This window comes from Neocloeon triangulifer, unplaced genomic scaffold (genome assembly GCF_031216515.1).
Source record: "Neocloeon triangulifer isolate White Clay Creek 2 clone unplaced genomic scaffold, ASM3121651v1 ptg000015l, whole genome shotgun sequence".
Lineage (NCBI taxonomy): Eukaryota > Metazoa > Arthropoda > Insecta > Ephemeroptera > Baetidae > Neocloeon > Neocloeon triangulifer.
In genome coordinates, this window is record NW_026775557.1 from 3,169,820 (window position 1) to 3,187,766 (window position 17,947).

The 17,947-nt window shown below is 36.4% G+C and overlaps 2 protein-coding genes across 4 annotated transcripts in view; one reads left to right on the forward strand and one right to left on the reverse strand.

Moving 5' to 3' along the window:
* LOC132202776 (neural cell adhesion molecule 1-B-like) overlaps positions 1-9,905 on the reverse strand; it is a 42,928-nt gene extending 33,023 nt beyond the window's left edge. Inside the window, exon 1 of the mRNA XM_059629947.1 lies at positions 9,715-9,905. Within this exon, the coding sequence (XP_059485930.1) occupies positions 9,715-9,760 (46 nt within the window). The 5' untranslated portion in view covers positions 9,761-9,905. The remainder of the gene's footprint in view (positions 1-9,714) is intronic.
* LOC132202774 (focal adhesion kinase 1) overlaps positions 1-17,947 on the forward strand; it is a 100,536-nt gene that overhangs the window by 51,954 nt on the left and 30,635 nt on the right. Inside the window, exons 1-2 of one of the 3 annotated variants that reach the window (XM_059629945.1) lie at positions 11,013-11,174; positions 11,520-11,581. Coding sequence is in view for 1 of the 3 variants with exons in the window: in XM_059629944.1 (XP_059485927.1) it covers positions 13,703-13,773 (71 nt within the window). In the remaining 2 variants the exon portion in view is untranslated. Of the gene's footprint in view, positions 1-11,012; positions 11,175-11,519; positions 11,582-13,633; positions 13,774-17,947 lie in introns of those variants that run through there. The other 2 variants (XM_059629946.1, XM_059629944.1) reach the window with 2 other exon arrangements.

Sequence of the window (17,947 nt, forward strand, 5' to 3'; positions counted from 1 at the left end):
CAAGATTTGACCCTAACCGGTGTTTTAGACAACAAATGAAAAGCTTGCAACTGAAAATCATTGCAATTATTTATTTATTTAAAAAGTTTCATCACTGCAATACAGCGCATTTGTCAATTAAAAGTAATTAACACTTAAAATGTGCCAGACAGCCAAATTTAGGTTTGTCGTTGTGTTTTAAATTTACCTGCCCGGCTGTAAAATTCATTTTGCTTTTTGTGGCAGGCACGGCATGGCCATTGGATGCTTTCAAAAGGCAGGCGCATTAAATTACAATTCGGTCCGAGCACACGTACATACATTATGAATGTCCACTTTGTGCTGGCCAGCCGGTGGTTGAAAAGCTTTTTTGTCCTGTCACATTTTCATAAATTCGACGATCGAAAAAAAACCTGCGATAAGTGCTCCTATTTCAGACGATGACGATTTGCTTTTGATTTTTGCGTGGGTTGTGCCGCTGGCCAGCGAGACTGGCGGTCTCTCGGACGCATGCCAAAAGCAATAATCATTATTGCATGGCGGAATACCTGCTGTTAGTTACATTCCGCTGCTTGATTTATTGCGAGCAGCGAATTATTTGGCGCCAGCAAAACTCATTCACTTTTGATTATGGGCTCAGCTTTGAAGATGCACATAAAACAGTAATAAAAACTTTTCCAGCTTTCCAAATCAATACTGAATATCTTTTTTCTATTGTTTCTTTATAAAATGCGAAAAATAATATTACATTAAGAATGTTTTGGCAGAAAATGTTAAAATAAACAAATTGAAAAATAAACAATTACAGCACATCAGGAAATTCGATTCGGGCTCTTTTGTTTTTACAGTGATAAAATCTCCTAGGGTACAAAATCGAGCAAAATGGAGCCGAGAGGGTTGGTTGTGTATAGCATTTTTTGCCGAGAGTTGCATTGTGGGGCGCGCGAGTTAACAAGGCTGAACGCCATCAGCGTAGCTCATAGCTCCAGTTGTAACAAAAACAAAGCCAGTAGCATTTGAACAAGCGAGCGATCTTCTCTTTCAACGACAACAAGCACTGGGAAAACGCAAGGCGAGTCTCATTTGTAGTTGCACGGAGGAGCAGGCATTCTTGACGAGACGAGCGCTCTCTTTAATTACTCAAAATCTCACTCGCGACATTCGGAAGCGAAACAAACAAAAACTCTTGCTGCATCCATTTCCTGTTCGCCCGGCGGCAAAAAGAGAGCAGAGCAATCGGCCGCCGGCTGTTCCTCTATTAACACGGAGTGCACTTTGCGCCGCAGTTTGTAATTCGAGCTAGCCAGGATGCACTCGGTCGACCTGGTGAAACCTCACTAATTTGACTTAATGAATTTTGCAAAGGTCGATTTCAATTATGCAAATACGACGTGGAAACGGCTGATTTGATCACGTTGTGCTGGTTGCATACCCAGCACCGTGTTAATCAAGCGGCTTTTTGCAGCACCAAATGCACTGCAATATTATGGCATTATTTGCCAACTCAATTTTCACTCACCGTGCTAATTGCACCACTGCAGAGTCAATAAAATTAATGTCATAATATTTTCATTATTTATGACTTTGATCGTCACTGCAAAGGGATGCACGTTTCATACGGATATTGACTCGAGTTTATGACGGTTTAAAACCAGTAGAAGTTTCTCTGCAAAATTGATTTCGTACGCAAAGCCATGGAAATGGACAAAGGCGGATACAATGATATTGATTTCTGAGTGACGTCTTGCAAGAAAAAGGATTGGAAATATTGCACGTTGGTAATTTATTGCCGGCGAGGCACCAATTTATCTCTTAATCTAGGGCAATCTGACTGCGGTATTTGTCATTGCATCTTCTTCCCCCACAACATTCGGCGATTAATTTGCTCGTATTTTTAGACAGTGTTCCAAAGGAGCATTCGTCTTTTTAATATCCAGCCAAAGCCGCTCCTCCAGTGACGCAAATATTTTTGGTCATGTAATTAGTAAAGCGTCATTGAAAACCAATATAATTTGATCGGCAGAACCGTTCAGCGTTTTATTGGTGATTCTCATTAGCTCAATCAATTTTACGGTTCTTTGACGTGGAAACTCGTGCGGAAATTCGACCTAACTGGCAAAGAGGATGGTCGGACTTTGGCAGCAAGAGTGACTCATAGCAGCTCGTTTTTTTTTTACTTCCCACGAGCAAACAAATTTCGGGTTGTGCGAAATTGACCCAGACCTCATCGCTCATTGTCAAATCAACGCCAAGCTCGCGCGCAGCAACCATCTCGTGTCTGGGTCACTGGATGAATGTCAAGGGACCTCATCATGCACCGCGCGCCAGCACGCTGTGCACACACACCCACTGGGGATCCGCGCAAAACTGCTGCCTCGCATATCAAAATAAAATATTATTGCATTTTATTTTTTATGCTTCATGTAATAAGGAAATTACTAATTAATTAAGGACATTGCAAACAAAATAAATTGATTTTAAATTGAGAAACGAACGAAAAATTTTATATTTTTATCAATAGATATACAATTCTTTACAAATTAATAATTAGGATTTGAATTATTTCATTGTATATAAAGCTATATATAATTTTTTTAATTCAAAAATTAGGAAATAAAATTTTATCAAAATGAATGTTAAGTGAAAAAATTTTGCAACAGGAGAAAAATGAAATAAATATAATTTTCCAAGTCCAAGAGAACAAATTTAAGCGTACCCCCGCGCTATCCTCTATTCACAACTAAACTCTCGTGTGAGTGTGTTGGTAATGTATGTAGGAACATTTGTCGGAGCGTGCCAGCAAAAATGATGCGAGTAACGCGGCGTGAAATTTTCCACAGCGCAGCAGCCACATCATTTATCCTCGGACGGCGTTGAATTATTCAAATTGGCTCGTGAGTTAAAGCCACTGCGCTGAAGAGGCACCGCGTTCGTGTTTTGCGGTCCATTTGCGAAAAAAAAATTGACGACCCATAACGCCTTTGCCCAAACACACATCATCTCTCGGTTCAGGGCAACTGGGGATAAAATTCTCCTGTGCAAAATTTGGCCTTGTGATTAAATTAGAAAAAAAATCGTTCGTGAACTGCAACTCCGAGTCATTTTCCATGACTCGTCAGAGTGAACCACGCATTTCCTAGATTTATTGCACCTCGATCCCAAAATGACTCTAGTTTCGTCTGCGAAAGTCAAGCACGCTTTTCTATTTCGATTGTCGTGGGGGCCTTTATTAAGCTAAGCGATGGGCGGGTGGAGCTTATTGTTGCATGCAATGTGATGGGCCAGGGCGGAAACGCAAGCTTGCCTTTTATTACATAATTGATGGGTGATTCGTCGGAGAAGGGGCGACCGAGACTGATAATGCAATCAACCCGCTGGAGACTAATTGTCGAAATTGATTTCCAGACTCTTGTTCTCCAAGTCAAAGCTGCCGAAAATTTATATTCGCAGCGTCTGCATTTGAGCTCTGCAAATCTCACGATCGCTCTGATTGTGCGTTCAAACTCGCGCTTTCTCTAAAATCAAATTATGATTTTACATAAACGGATTAATTAATTTGAGACTTTTACAAGCCGCGCAAACTTTTAAATTTCACTAACTCCCCTCTGGAGTCTCTTATGGAATAATATTGTTTCATATTTTAAAAGTTTAAAAAAAAACTAATTTCAAGATTTTTATTTTTAAAATTTATAGTCATTGAATTCAGGATAAATGTTTGCCCAATTCGTGTGCTCATGATGAACGTTATTTTAAAAGGTTTTTTATATTTTATAAATTTTTTCCCAGCTCATCCGATGGAATTTCTGATAAAATGGATGAGCGCTGGCACTTCAAAGGCCTCGCCTGCTGAAAAACAATTATTTTCCCTGGGAAAGGACCTCTGTAGACCGCAGCAGTGGCAAAATAAATTCGGCGGGCAGATTAAACTGTGGCGGAAAGCGAAATAAAAACTCTTTAGGCAGGACACTCTGTGCGAAACGAAAGTTGTGCCTTTTTAGAAGAAAAATATCGACCGGCCCCACATCAATCACACACCCACGAGATATCAAACGGGGCGGGCGATGCATGTGTCCACAAAAAGCTCTCTCTCGTCCTGTGCCGCGATGAGCAGCGCACATTACTTGCACACAGCCCGAGAGAGAGTAAAAAGAGGCAGAAGCTCCATCATTATTCTCCACTTTGATATGAATATGAATGTATGCTCTCATTCTTTTCAATGGAATACTTGTGCACGCCGTCAGAAAAGAGCGGCCGTATCAGGTGTCCCTTGAAAAAAAAATTAGACGCCGGTCGAGCTCAGACAATGCCGTCGTTCACAATCTTCGGCGTGTCTCTTCCCATCCCATAATTCGATCGGCAGGGTCAGCGTTTATTCAAAATTTAATACACTCTCGACGCTGCGCACATGATGTCACAATCTTTTCCTCTCTCTCGATGAAACTCGAGCGCCTTTTGCCAGCAAGCAAGGGGTGCCTGCTGAAAAGAAGCCTTCCTGCAGCAAACGGCGCACCAATTATTGGCCCCTAAAGAGCTCCCATCAAGCAGGGGATTCAAAAATTGTGCGCGCCTTTAATGCGAGACACGATCGAGAAGACTTCACGAGGGACATTGTTACCCTATTGCTTTTTCATAATAGGCTTTATTATAAACTCTCCAATTAATTATTATCTATTCATTTTTAACTATGTGGTTTTTTCAGAGATGAAGAAGATATTTCAATGTTGCGCATGATTTAAATTTTCTTTTTAGTGAGATTAAATTTCAAAAACAAAAATAAAAAATTAAAATCAAACTTCTTGCAAGCGGTTGTGCGGTTGACAAACATGTCTTATTTTTTATTAATATATTTTTTATTTTTTAATTGAATGCAAAAAAATGTAATCCGATGTAACAATTTGACAAATAAGCCAAAACCATAACAATAAATTTTCTACTTATTAAATTTTTTCTTATAAATCTTCAGATTTCTCAAAAACACAAGAATTGGAAAAATGGAAGTGGTGGAGTAAGTTTATATTTAATTTTTTTTTTTTATATTTATGATGGCCTCCCTGGAAATAAACAATTTGGTTTTTCCAAGGCGGCTTTAAATAATGAACCTTTCAAATTACAATAACTCCGGCTTATTTGCAGAGAGGAGCATCGGGTACTTCTTCCTGCTTTACAGCAGCGCAAAAATCCCATCTGGCCTGGGGCACGGAAAGAATCTCTTTTGCTTATCCTCCCTTATACAAAATAAAAAGCAGGGCCTCAGCTGGGTACGCGGGCGGATTTGTGCTCAAGAAAGGGTTAAGCGGCGGTCTGGCTTTGCCGCTCGGGGTGTTTTATATACATAACAGCGGCAATACATACAGTACATAAGCGTGTCTGTATGTATGAGAAGTAGGTGTGGTCGGTGGACGTGCGTACGAGTCTGTCTATTCGCGTTAAGCCACGCCGGCCGGGTAAACAGGTGCACATTACGCATTATGAGCTGGGGGACCCAGAGACGAGAGATAATTCTTGAAAGGAGGAACCGCCCGCGCCCTCCTCCGAAAACCACAAAGCCACATTATCTACCCCGGCGTGTGGAGTTTCTCAAAAGCTCTCCGCTCTCCTTTAACCTTTGCGAACTGAGATTTCGTACTATTAGCTTGATGGCCTCGCCGAACCTCTTCGGAAGGGAATAAAAATGGTTGCATCGCCATCCAACCAGATTTTACGACGGAGCTGAGACGAGCGATAGTACGCTTTATTTGCCATCATTTGCATAAAATCTTTATCTTAAAAACTCTGTTAAAGCAAATTTTTGTCTCGTTAGTGCTCAAGTTTTCAATAAAAAAATGTGATAAAAATTTTAATGCGTTAAACTCCAATAATATGATCATTAGCAATATGCAATATATTTTATATAATTCTTCAAAAATGTTTCAAGATCGAAAATGAGATAATTTAGAAATAATTTCTGCAAAAATAATATTTTTTTTTAATAGAGACTATTTTTGCATCATATTTCCACTTAACAATTTTAAGTTGCCATTGTAAATTAATTAAAAATTCATCCTTAGTTTTTTTTTAAATATCTTGAAAATATTTATTTTCTTTGATGCGAAAAAAAATCCCGGGTAAATAAATTTTCCGGAAGTGTGTCATTGCAAGAAATTCTATCAAGCGGGCCAAGCGTGAAATTTAAATTCTCTGCTCTCTGCGAAAATCTGCAAAGCAAATTTGTTGTTGCCCCGGCTGAGTGGGCGCGAGCACAGGTGCATTTGCGCGACCCGTTGTAATGAGGCATGTCTGTTAAGTATAAGTCGGAAGGTCAAGTGGGAATGCGTTTCGTCGCTAATGAGATTTCTCGCGAAGGCAAAAAAATCTGCGCAGAGGGACGACGACAGACTCCAAGTACAAATCGTTTTAGCAGCCTAGGTTAAATGCGCGCAAGAAAGTCCGACTTGCGTGCCGGGGAGAGATTTGAGACGGGAAAACATAATAATGCCTAGCTTCTTTCCTAATTGTCTTTTCTCCCTTGGCAATTAAAAGAAAGAAAAAGAAGCACAACACGACACACACGCGCTCTGCAGCTTTTTATATTCGGCAACGCCAGTCATGAGCCTTCCAGCAACGTGAAATAATAAAAATGCAGACAAGCACACCTGCTCCAACCCCTAAATTATTTACACGGCTCAGGAATGTTGTTGTGTAACAAGGAAATGTCTAGACGCACATTTATTTACTTCTAAGTAAAGTTGTTTTTTGTCTTTGTAAATATAATTAAAATTAGTTATTGCAAAAACTTATATATTTACCGCAATATATTATATTAAACTTTTATTTTATTAGTAATTTTTAAAAAACATTAAATTTTTACTATTTTTTATAGTTTGGATATATTTTTAATTGTCTTGATTAATAATATTTATATTCTTTTTTAAAACTAAATATTAATTATATAATATATAAAACGTATCTACATGTTAGGTGATGTGTCATTTTTGTAAATACTAAATGTCTTTGACCATAAGTTATACATTAAGTAAGTTGTATTATTTTTTTAATATGTCTGCAAAAACATAATTTAATTGCTAATCTAAGATTGGGACGACTCCAAAATATAACAATTTTTGTAGTCTGAATTTATCTCTTTATACTTTTTCTGATCAAACTGCAAATTATCAAATATATGATTGAATCTTTGTTTCTTTTGAACATGTATTTAAAAAAATTCAATTTTTCCCTTACTGTTGGTGTATCTAATATTCAGTGCATATCTTTCCTAATTATAAATTTTTGCAAAGGACAAAATTGATTTTGTAGACTTTCTTTGCTTTGTAAAATGTTATTCTTCGCTTGGAAGCTGAATGTGGTATTATTAAAGTGAGCACAGAAAAGCCCAGGAAATTGAGTTGCAAGTGCACAAAAAGAGGAAATTTGCCTTGTTTCACCGCGGTTTTGCGTCTCCACTCTGCGTGTAAAAAAATTCCGACGAGCAGCGTTTTTCTTTCACGTGAGTGGTTTTCCGCCGTGTGTCTCTTTGTGGATAGAGGGCTTTGCTTTGGATGTGACACTAATTTAAATTCAAAACTCGGATGGATCTCCGTCGACATCGCGTCTTTATTTTGATTGCGGTATTTTTACTCGGCAGCCATAGCATTGTTTTTCTCTCCCCCGGCGGAATATACAACTTGGAAATACGAGAGAACACGCGTGTTTTTATAAAAAGCACACGCAGCCGTGCCACTTAATGCTACACGCACCGTGCCTCTCTCTCGATTACCTCAAAAAGATGAAACAACCCCGCGAGAGAGCGAGCGAGACGAGTGCGCCGAGTCTCTCGCGCTTTCGAGTTGTGAGTTTTTGATTTTGAGACTCGCTCTCGCGACATGTGCAGTGACGAGCCGAGGCGTTTTTCGTTTCGCCGTAAAAACATCTGATACCAATAAATTCCTTGGACAAGTTGAGCGAGCAACTGGGCTTCCTTCAAATACATATATCGTCTTAATATAAAAATGCCACAAAAAATTCAGAGCGAACATGTGCCACAATATGTGTGCGCGAGGACTTTTTGCCGTTGGCGCTAATAGTAATAAAATTTGAGTTTTTCACGTCATAAGTTAAGGCTTGTGACGGGTTTAATCATCATCGTCGGTCAAAAATAAAACCTGCTGTAAAATTAAATTTAGAATGTCATTAGAATATTAATAAAACTGAAATCTATAAATATGTGAAAATATTTTTAACATTTATCAAAAGTTTTAAATAAATTTCTTTTTGTATACATGCCAAGACAATGCTTTGAAATATCTTTGCTGCGATTTTTTTTGCGGTGTTGCCGTTTTCAAGCCTCCTGAGACTGCATACATAATATTTTGAAAGGTTTCGCACGTTTGCAAATAAAATTACTGCAAGTATTCGATCGTGCAGTCAATTGAATCCCCACATCAAGGTTTCTGAACGTCATCAGCCTCTTTTCACTGCAATATTCGGCCCAACGAATGCAATTAAAATTAGAAACATCTCCATTTCTAGACTCGTCGGGCGGCGCGCAGAGAGGAAGCCGTGGCAATAAATTAAAACTAATATTCCTAAGAGAGCGCTTTTGTCATTAAGAATAAACGTGTCCCGGCATTAAAATAGGAACTTCAGCCATTACAATTTCCGTCATTGCTACTACCTGACTTTTTTCAATTACACCCACCACACATCGTTGAGGAAATCGTCAGCGGGTGGATGCAAGTGGGTGTGATGCCCTCTGTCGTCCAGTAAAAAATTGAGACTTGTCAGAGAGCTCTGGAGTTAAAATTTTTTGCGTAGAATATAAGCTTTTCCGTAATCGAAGCTATGCTTATAATTTTTAATTAAACAAAAATAATTTAAAAGAACTTCTTCGCACTTTTAGGAGGTGAAAACAGAAAGTCAGACCATCATGTTGAGAAATATTAGCAATAGCCAGTTGTGGTCTCATGTGTTGTTTTGCAATTCAACTTCTCAAAGTGCAAAGAAGCTATTTTTGAATTTATTTTCTTTTCCAATTAGAATGTCAGGGGAGTGTTCCTTTCTGATCAAAATAATAATAAAACTTGATTATAGGTATTTAATATAAAATAGCACTTTTCCTATACAATTTCAATTTGTCACAATTTGTGTGACTTAATTTTATCAAGCATAGTCAAATATTGTACTTATTTACCTTTGATATCATTCTTGGACAGCATATTATATAATATGCAAACAATTACATTCATTCTAATGTCACCCATGATTGAGAGAAAAGTTATTTTTAATATTGTGAGTTTCTATAAGAAAAGCTTAACATGTATTTTGATTTTTTCTCATTAATGTTGACATTATTTACTCATGAAGGAGCTTAATTATTCAAGAATAAATCTAAACCACCCGTAAGGTCCATGAAACATAAGTTTTTAATTTCAACTTGTTATTTGTAACGACAACATATTTATAAATTTTTATTTCATTGTTTGTCATAGCAAGTCAATAACAAAACACGGCGTTTTTAATTGAAAAATATTATAGTATTATACTTAAATTAATTATAAAAAAGATATTTGAAAATTAAAAAAAATAAATAAAATAATTATGTAATGAAAAATAAAATTATGTGTTTAAAATTATGCTAACATGATTTAATACACTATTATATTTATTATTAAAAATTTTTGTTTATTTCCTTTTTTATCTGATTTTGAATTTATAAAATCTTCGCGAGAAAGTAAAGAAAAACCAAGTAATTCGACTTACCTGAAAGGTACAGTAAGGCGAGTAGCTTGACTAATTCCGGAATCATTTTGTCCTAATTGACAATCCAAAGAAGGGTCGAATCCGAGAAGGGTCACAGCACAAAAAGTCACCGACCGCACAGCGAAGACGCGCCGCCGCCGCCGAGACCGCGTTTTGGCAACTTGCAGAATTGATAGTCCAGATGCACCAGAGTTGCTGGCGAGAATGAGCAACCCGCGTGTACCAAAGTCTGGAGAGCGGACGGTGCGCGCCAGTCGAGGCGCCACCACCGCGCGCACCAACCAACCATCACTCGACACAACGCTCTGAGAGGGAAGCACACAACACTGGAGTCTCCACGGCTTATAAGAACGTTTTTTTTAACCGTTTAAAATAAAAATTTAATTTTAAGGTCAGGCTCATTGCAATAGAATTTTGCAAACCAAAATAAGTTTGAACATTTACCATGAATTTTACGCTCATTTTATTATTCAAGAATTCTAAAATCCGTTTGTAAAAGAAAATTACACAAACTAGCCAGTCTGTAGAGTAAAATATTATCGCTTTGATAAATAATATAAAACAATAAAAAAAATTATGTTAATAATTATTATAAAATATTTGTTTCTTTCAAAGTTTTGTTTCTTCCTCATATGAATGAAAATAATAAGCTTTAAACTATTTTTGACGGTTTCTTATCGAATAAAATTATTGGTGAGTTTTTATATCAAATGATAACATTAAAAAAAAATAGGTAATTGACATATCTAAGATAATTTACTTGCATAGGGATAGTTATTGATTAACTGATTTATTATTTATTTTTCAATAAATTAATTTGTTCATTTCATTTACGCTCTCAAATACTCTCAGTAAAGTACATCAGAAAAGCTAAATATTTAAAAATAAAATTAATGAAACGGCATTAGTTTTTGGCAGCAAATTTACTTTGGTTGCAATAATATTGTATGTTCCGGTTTATAATGTTCTTTTTGGTTCTTTTGATAGTGTTGGTGTTGGTTTACGGTTTACCCGCGCGGCCAAGTACTTTTATGATGTCAAGCGTTTTACCCGAAATATGCCACATTTTAACCCTTTTTCCCCTTTTTTTATGTACTTCCAAGTTTTGCATTGATCAGGAAGAATAAAAGTAAAATAATTTAATAATTATAACTAAATTAATCAGCCACGGCCACATCATCAGATCTCTTCCTTCACCCCCTCCCTCCCTCCTGCTTTTAGTTCCGCGCCAACTTTTGTGATAACGTGACAGGTGCTGCCTCCAACGTGTTAGTGGCCGATCTGCTAAGTGCACGAGTGATTTCTCGGTTATGGTGGTCTGTGAGTCAAAACACAAGTGAATTTTGAATGAATTCATCGGTCCATTGATCTTCGTCGCCGTTTTCAACAACTTGCAGAGGTTCACGAATTCTCGGAATCACTCATCCCGCGGAGGGCCGACCAAAATTGGACTTTGCTAGGTTAGTTTGGGCTTAAAAAGGGCCAATGTTTTGGTCGCACGAACTCATTAGACGGAGTCATCGAAAATCTGCTCTCACTTTTACCATCCCCCACGGCATTCTTTCCGCTAAAAAAATGTGCTTTTAATTTTTTTGTTTCACAGTTTTAATAGAACATAAGTTGAAAAATTGAAGAAATTTATAGAAGATTTTTAAAGTCACTTTTTATAATTATTAAAAAATGTCATTGTTTGAGATACGTGTCTTATCAGAAGGACAATATTTGTATTTTTACACTATCGTTTGCCAATAGATTTAATCTAGTTTTGCTGTTAAAACAAAATAATTGACTGTCAATTTTTTCAGGGCCAACTACGAAGTGGTGTCGACCAGCGTCTCATCTCTGCTGCACTCAAGTGAGATTATTCGTAAGTAGAACTCTTTCTTTTGTTGACTCATTTATATATTTTATTTCCGCGAATTGTAATGCAAAAGCGTTTTACGAGGAAATTCTGCGTGCGATTTGCGAGGCGAAAAAGTGCGAATCAAAACTAGACTCGACTGACCCCCAACTTGACCTCCCACAATGAGCGCGGGTTAGCAAGGATTGTGGTGCACACACACGATGCCACCACGGACAGTTTTATTTTGGTCACGTGAGAGCAGCGAGACGCTAAAAAACAACCAGCATTCGCCGTGAAATAATGCAATCGAACCAAGGCTGCACGGCAATAAACGAATCAAACACAAACTGTTTCCGCAGCTGTAAAAAATTAGCACAATTTAAAAATTTTACAAAAACTTTATTGATAAAACTGAAATGTTAACTAGTCGCTATTTATTTAAAAAAAAAGTTTATCAATAGATTTCTTTTTCATAATTAAAGCCACTCTACATTTTATAGGTGGTCTTCAAAATTAAAGTTAAATTTTTTTTTTAATATTTTGCTTTTTAAATCGGAAAAGCACAGTTGTATTCTTTCCATAAATATTTAGTTTTTTTGTGGAATAAAATTTTAAATAACAGGTTCTTTAAATTTCCATGTAATTTTATTTTTTTTCTTCAAATTTTAATTTTGACCAAAATTATTGAGCCAACGAGCACCAAAAGTTGATACACGCGACGGCACTTGAGGGCAGACAAGCATGTTTTGTCGCAAACCCTGATAAAATAAGCAAGCAAAGAGCAACAGAAGCAGGAAGGAGTATATTTACTCTCCGCTGCGCCGGTTTCCGGCAAAATGGGCTATTTCTGACCTAAAGTTGCTGCCGGGGCAAAAAAGCTCCCCAACTTGTTGTTCGAGCGCAAGTTTGTATGCTTAAGATTGATTTTAAATTACAATCCTATGTAAAACATTGATTGCCACTTTACGCATTTTATAACATTTTCATCTTAAATTAGAAAATCCACAATCTAATCATGCTTTGATCGTGATTAGTTTCTTAATCAACTTGGTCAATTAATGCGTCTTGCCAGGATTAAACACAGAAAAGTTATTTTAATTTGTTAGTAAAATGCATGAGAAAAATTTGATTTTTCCTGTGTTTTGAAGTAAATTTGCTGAATTTTTGAAAATTATTATTTTTTGGGAATCAAAGTTTAAAATTATTAACAAAACATTTTTATGAAAATAACTCTTCTGGGTGTTTAAAAAACCCTCAAGCGGTTAATTGAAATAAAACTAGTATTTTATAGAAATACCAATAATATAAAAAAATAAAAGGTAAAGTATTTTTGCAAGACAATTGCTCACGTTCTCAACCCGCTCAACACAGAGAAAATGTTTTTAATTTTACAGATTAATATTCAGGCACACTTATTTGACCAAAATAATAATATTTGTTTTTTTTTAGTTAATTAACAATACACCTACTTTTTTCTATGAAACAGTTGAAACGTAACTATACAAGAACTATTGAGGAACTGCCGTATATAAATAAATTTAATAATATTTTTCAAACAAATCTTAACATGGATTCAGGAACTGACCAAGAAAACCAATGCTCGGAAAACGAATAAAAATGTCCAAATTTAAAAAAAATTGATCGGAAATTTTAAATCTTTTCAAAACGGATTCGGATTTCTAATAATTTATTTCATAAAATAATAATGTTGTAAGTAAAAAATGATTGACTAACAAAAAAGTTCCCAAAGTGGGTGACGTTTTAAGGCTTTAATTAAATCCAGTTATAGATTTATTTCAAAAATTTCATAGTGATTTTAATGAAACTCTGAAAATTGAATATTTTCTATTTAAATATGAATTAACAGTCTGGGAAGGAGGCGTTTTTTGAACGGACTGAAATTCATAATGATCGGCGGCGGGTTTTAGGGGTGGAAAGGTGCGTGCAAGGGTGGCCGCAGGGTGTGGCGGGGCGGCGGCGTGCAGTCTGGCCGGAGGCACGCCCCGTTCGTTGCTCGCTCTGCGTGGCGTTTGTGTCCGCCGCGCTCGTCGGTGGGAAACGGCAGTCGGCGTTCGGTCCCTGCAGCGATCGCAGCTCCTCGACGGGTCGGTCGACCGCCCGCCCGCCCGCCGCTCTTCCGACGCCATGGAAAGGGTGGATGGCAACTTGTTTGTCTACAGGCGGCCCGTCTACAGGGTCTTCCAGTACTTGGAGGCGTGAGTAGACTTGTTGCTGGACCTTTGCCAACTTTTTCTCCATTCTTGTACGCGCAATTCGCGCCGAGTAAAATTTTCAAAATTAAAAAAATTTTCACATCATTCTGCGTTAATTAATTGAAATTTATAATAAATTGAAATTTAGTCATTCTTTTAAAAATTCTTTAGGGAGAGACGGAGAGAATTGGCAATTTTTATTGTTTTCTATAAAAAAAAAATCATGCAAATACATAATAATCTTATAGAATATAAAAAATAATATAACTTTTTTTTAACTAAATGTTATTTGAGAACATTTAAACTTGACACGCTTTTTTATTTATTTAATAAATTATTGTAATAATATTAATTTTATTTATTTAACTTTTTAAAGAAATAACATATTTGCTAAGATTTGTGTACACAAATCTAGAATATTTTAAAATTAATTAATATTAATTTTTACTACTATTCTTGTGTTGTGTAACAAAGATTTTAATCTTAAAGATGACCAATGTCATATGCTCCTCACGCAGCATTTTCTTAATTGGCAAATATTGTATATCATTTTTTGTATAAAAATAATAATGAAATTTGAGCTGGAATTCAATTCTTTACTTATATAATAATTAATGTAACGAAAGAATCAGATTTAGAAATTACTCCACAATATTTTTATTTTAATAGAGATTGGATATTTTATAAATCATTGTAAATACTCTTCCAAAAGCCAACACTTATTTTTAAGCAGCTGATTCCAATGGTTTTTCCGGTTTTTTTAAGCCATTGTTTCTACTTATAGGAGGAAGTTGTTGTTTCCTCCCAACTTTGATTTTTGACTCCAGCAGATGCACATAAATAACATGATTTTTTCTCTCGTAAGATGGAGAGCTATTAAAACTGCTCCGCGCAGTGTGTGTGTGGGTCGAACGGGTTATTTTCCCTCGCCGGCGTTCCTTATTTATTTTATCTTGCTGCGTCCGTTTATAAAAATAAGGCTGCAATCAACACGCCGAAATTCACCTTTCGCGCTCAATGTTTCCCATTAAAGAAAAAAAAACACCAATTTACGTTAACATCCGCCATCGATAATTAAAGGAAAAAGTCCGCTCCATTAATGAACAATCGAGCCAATCGCAATTAGTAACAAATGGGTGCTCGCCAAAATTATACCCTTTCTTTTTGGCTTTCAATATTTTTTTTTCAAGGAAAAAATGGATAAATACTGTAAATTTAATTTTGGGAGTAAATTTTATTAAATTATTTTAACAAAAAAGGTTTTTTGAATGTATTTCTTCTCTATTCTCGTGATAAATATTTCAACATTCAGGATATTCTAAGCGATCATTTATTTATTCTGAAGTCAAGTTCACAGAAAACTGAATTAAGATTAAAAATTTTAAGATTAACACCGACTTTTGTTTATTAATTAATATTTTATTGGTCGACAAAAGAGCAGTCAGTGAAATGAAATGGAAAATTAAATATTCAGATTCATAATTTTAGAGTGGAAATGCACTTCAAAATGAAACTGACAATGATGCTGGGTGATAATTAAATGGGAGGCCATAAAAAGTTGCCGCGCCAAACCGCAGAGTTGATGGTGTCGGCGTATGAATATCAAATGGTTCATGTTGTGCATCTGAGTGACGAAGAGTGAGAGAGGTAATTCAATAAGGTCGGTACATATTCACCTCGGTTGTGGAACTCGATATCGATTTCCGACCCTTTTTCCCTTCGCCAAGCACACACTGGTGCGCAGTTTTTGCCCTCTCTCCAAAACAAAATAGTCACGTCCACTTGGACCAATTCAATCTGAAAGTTTCAAACGCAGAAAATTAAATGAAAAAACAGGTTAGAAATTCCTTTTGAAAGGAGAGGAAATAAAATAAAATGTCTCCAGATAAGAGAGAGTCGCTTTTTTTTAATTTTTGCCTCTCAAGCTGGGAAAAAACTCCCATACAGCGAAACTGACTCGGGCGCTGCGCACAAAAGCGTCAGCTGAGAATTTGTTTTATTCAGAGCCGACCTTTGACCTCTGCGGGCGTGTGAGAAACTTGCTCCGTTTTGCGGCATTCGAATGTTCTCGGGGGTGATTAAATTTTCGCACAGACGTTGACACGAATCGAAGCGAAAAATTTGTGGTGCTGCGTCAGCAGAAATTTTGGCGCGTTGCCAACCGAGGAATTATGTCATATTTAACGGTGGGCAACGCGCAGGTTAATCAATTTTGCCACCGGGGTGGATTAAAACATAAGCCGCAAACATTTTTTGTCACTTTTACACAAGGAAATGTGATTATTATCCGGTTGGCCCAAAATAAATGTAAAAATGGCGTGCATGAAAAACTTTACTTTTTGTACTCCTTTTTTTATACATTTGTAAAAAAAATATCGTCAGCAGGAAAAAGGAAATTCTAAAAAAATGATAAAATGTTGTGGAATTGAATATTATTAATGCATTTTAATATTTTATGGAAATAATTATTTAATAATTTCAAAACCAAGGCTCTTTTTCACGATAAAGTTATCAAATTGAATTAATCAATTCCACCAATTAAATCTTAAGTACAATTTTTTATTAGAGACTTTTTAAGATCAAAGATGGGTAATTTCTTCACACTTGGTTTCTCTCCGCAGAAATCTCGTTCACGCATCGACGGAATTCCGCAACAATTTCCGCATGGGCCGATCTTCTGCTTGCAAAGGTTTGCCAGAGGGGCGGGCGAGTGACCGCACCCTGGCGGCGTGTTTCGTTCGCCCCCGACATTGTGTCAGTGTGCTGCTGTGTGCGGATCAATACGCGTCGTCTGCGAATTTCATCGCACGACGCTCGCATTTGCACACGCACACTTTTGCGCGCCAACGAAACCCAATCCGCCGACGAATGTTTGCTCATTAAAAAGGGATTGGCGGCGCCGGTTCGTCTTTCATTTATCACTTGCGCACTCGCTTGGGTGTCCATTTCTGACGGAGCTGGGGCGCGAATAATCCCCGCACCGATCGCATTTTGACTAATGATCGGCTCCGACCAACCATCATGTTGTTGCTTGGTGACAAAAGAATTTTTATATTTACAAAATCAACTAAATCAAGATTTTTCCCTTCGTTGACTTTGTTATTACTGTAATTGTTTATCTCTCCAAAATGGTAACAACACATTTTACATAATTAAAATAATTTTAATTACAATAATCGAAATCTTAATTGTTGTACAGACTAGCACCAAAACTGCAGAATTTTGTAAAACCTGATGAATTTGGTTTATTATTGCCAATTATTGCTATAAGCTTTAAATTGGAAAGTTGAATTCTTTAATTTTGGATTGATATTTTTTATGTAATTATTAACAATGGAAAATTATCAGGTAATAGGAATTCCTTGTTTAATTTTCACAAAATGCAATTATTGTCCCAATTTCTTCTTTCTTGATAAATTTTTATAAAAATAAGAAGAAATAAATATTATATAAAAAGTTTCAAATTCATTTAATTCTAATTCAAATTATTAAATTTTTAAATGGTTTGTTTCTCTCAAACTGCTTACAAAGTTCTTCACATTCAACTTTCAAATCGACCAGGCTGTTTTGTGTGCCGGATGTGGGTCTCTGTTTCATTGTGTCAGTTTTCAACTGCGACGTGCTCTTATTCCCTTGAGAGAAAAATAAAATGCAAAAACATCAAAAGCGCTGGCCCTCTTCAGCCGCGCATTATGCAGCAGCCGCGACTGCACTCGGCATCGATCTGATGCTGCAGCCGGCCGGCGGACCGACCACGCCTTGCGATTCGCGAAAAAAAAATTGCCACGAATCCGGAGCGGATCGATTTTGCCTTGCTTCCTGCTTTTTGATTATGTCGAGGGAAATCAATGAATGCGGATAATCAAGCGCGCCGCGACTACCGCTGCGTGCGAATTGTAATGAGGGGAGGATTTGCCAACCAAGCGTTCAACGTCATCCCATGACTGCTTTCAGTGAATAAAAGTGGCTGCTCAATCTAATTAATCAAACTGAGTTGGATTTAAATAAAGAAAATTGATTATTTATATAATTAAATTATTTTTATTGATATATTTTGTATAAAAAATAACTTTAAAATATAAATATATTAATTGGCTCAGTTTTAAGTTTTATGTAATAATTTTTATTTAATTTTTAAAATTTATTTATTTTTATCCATTTTATGCTTAAAACATGT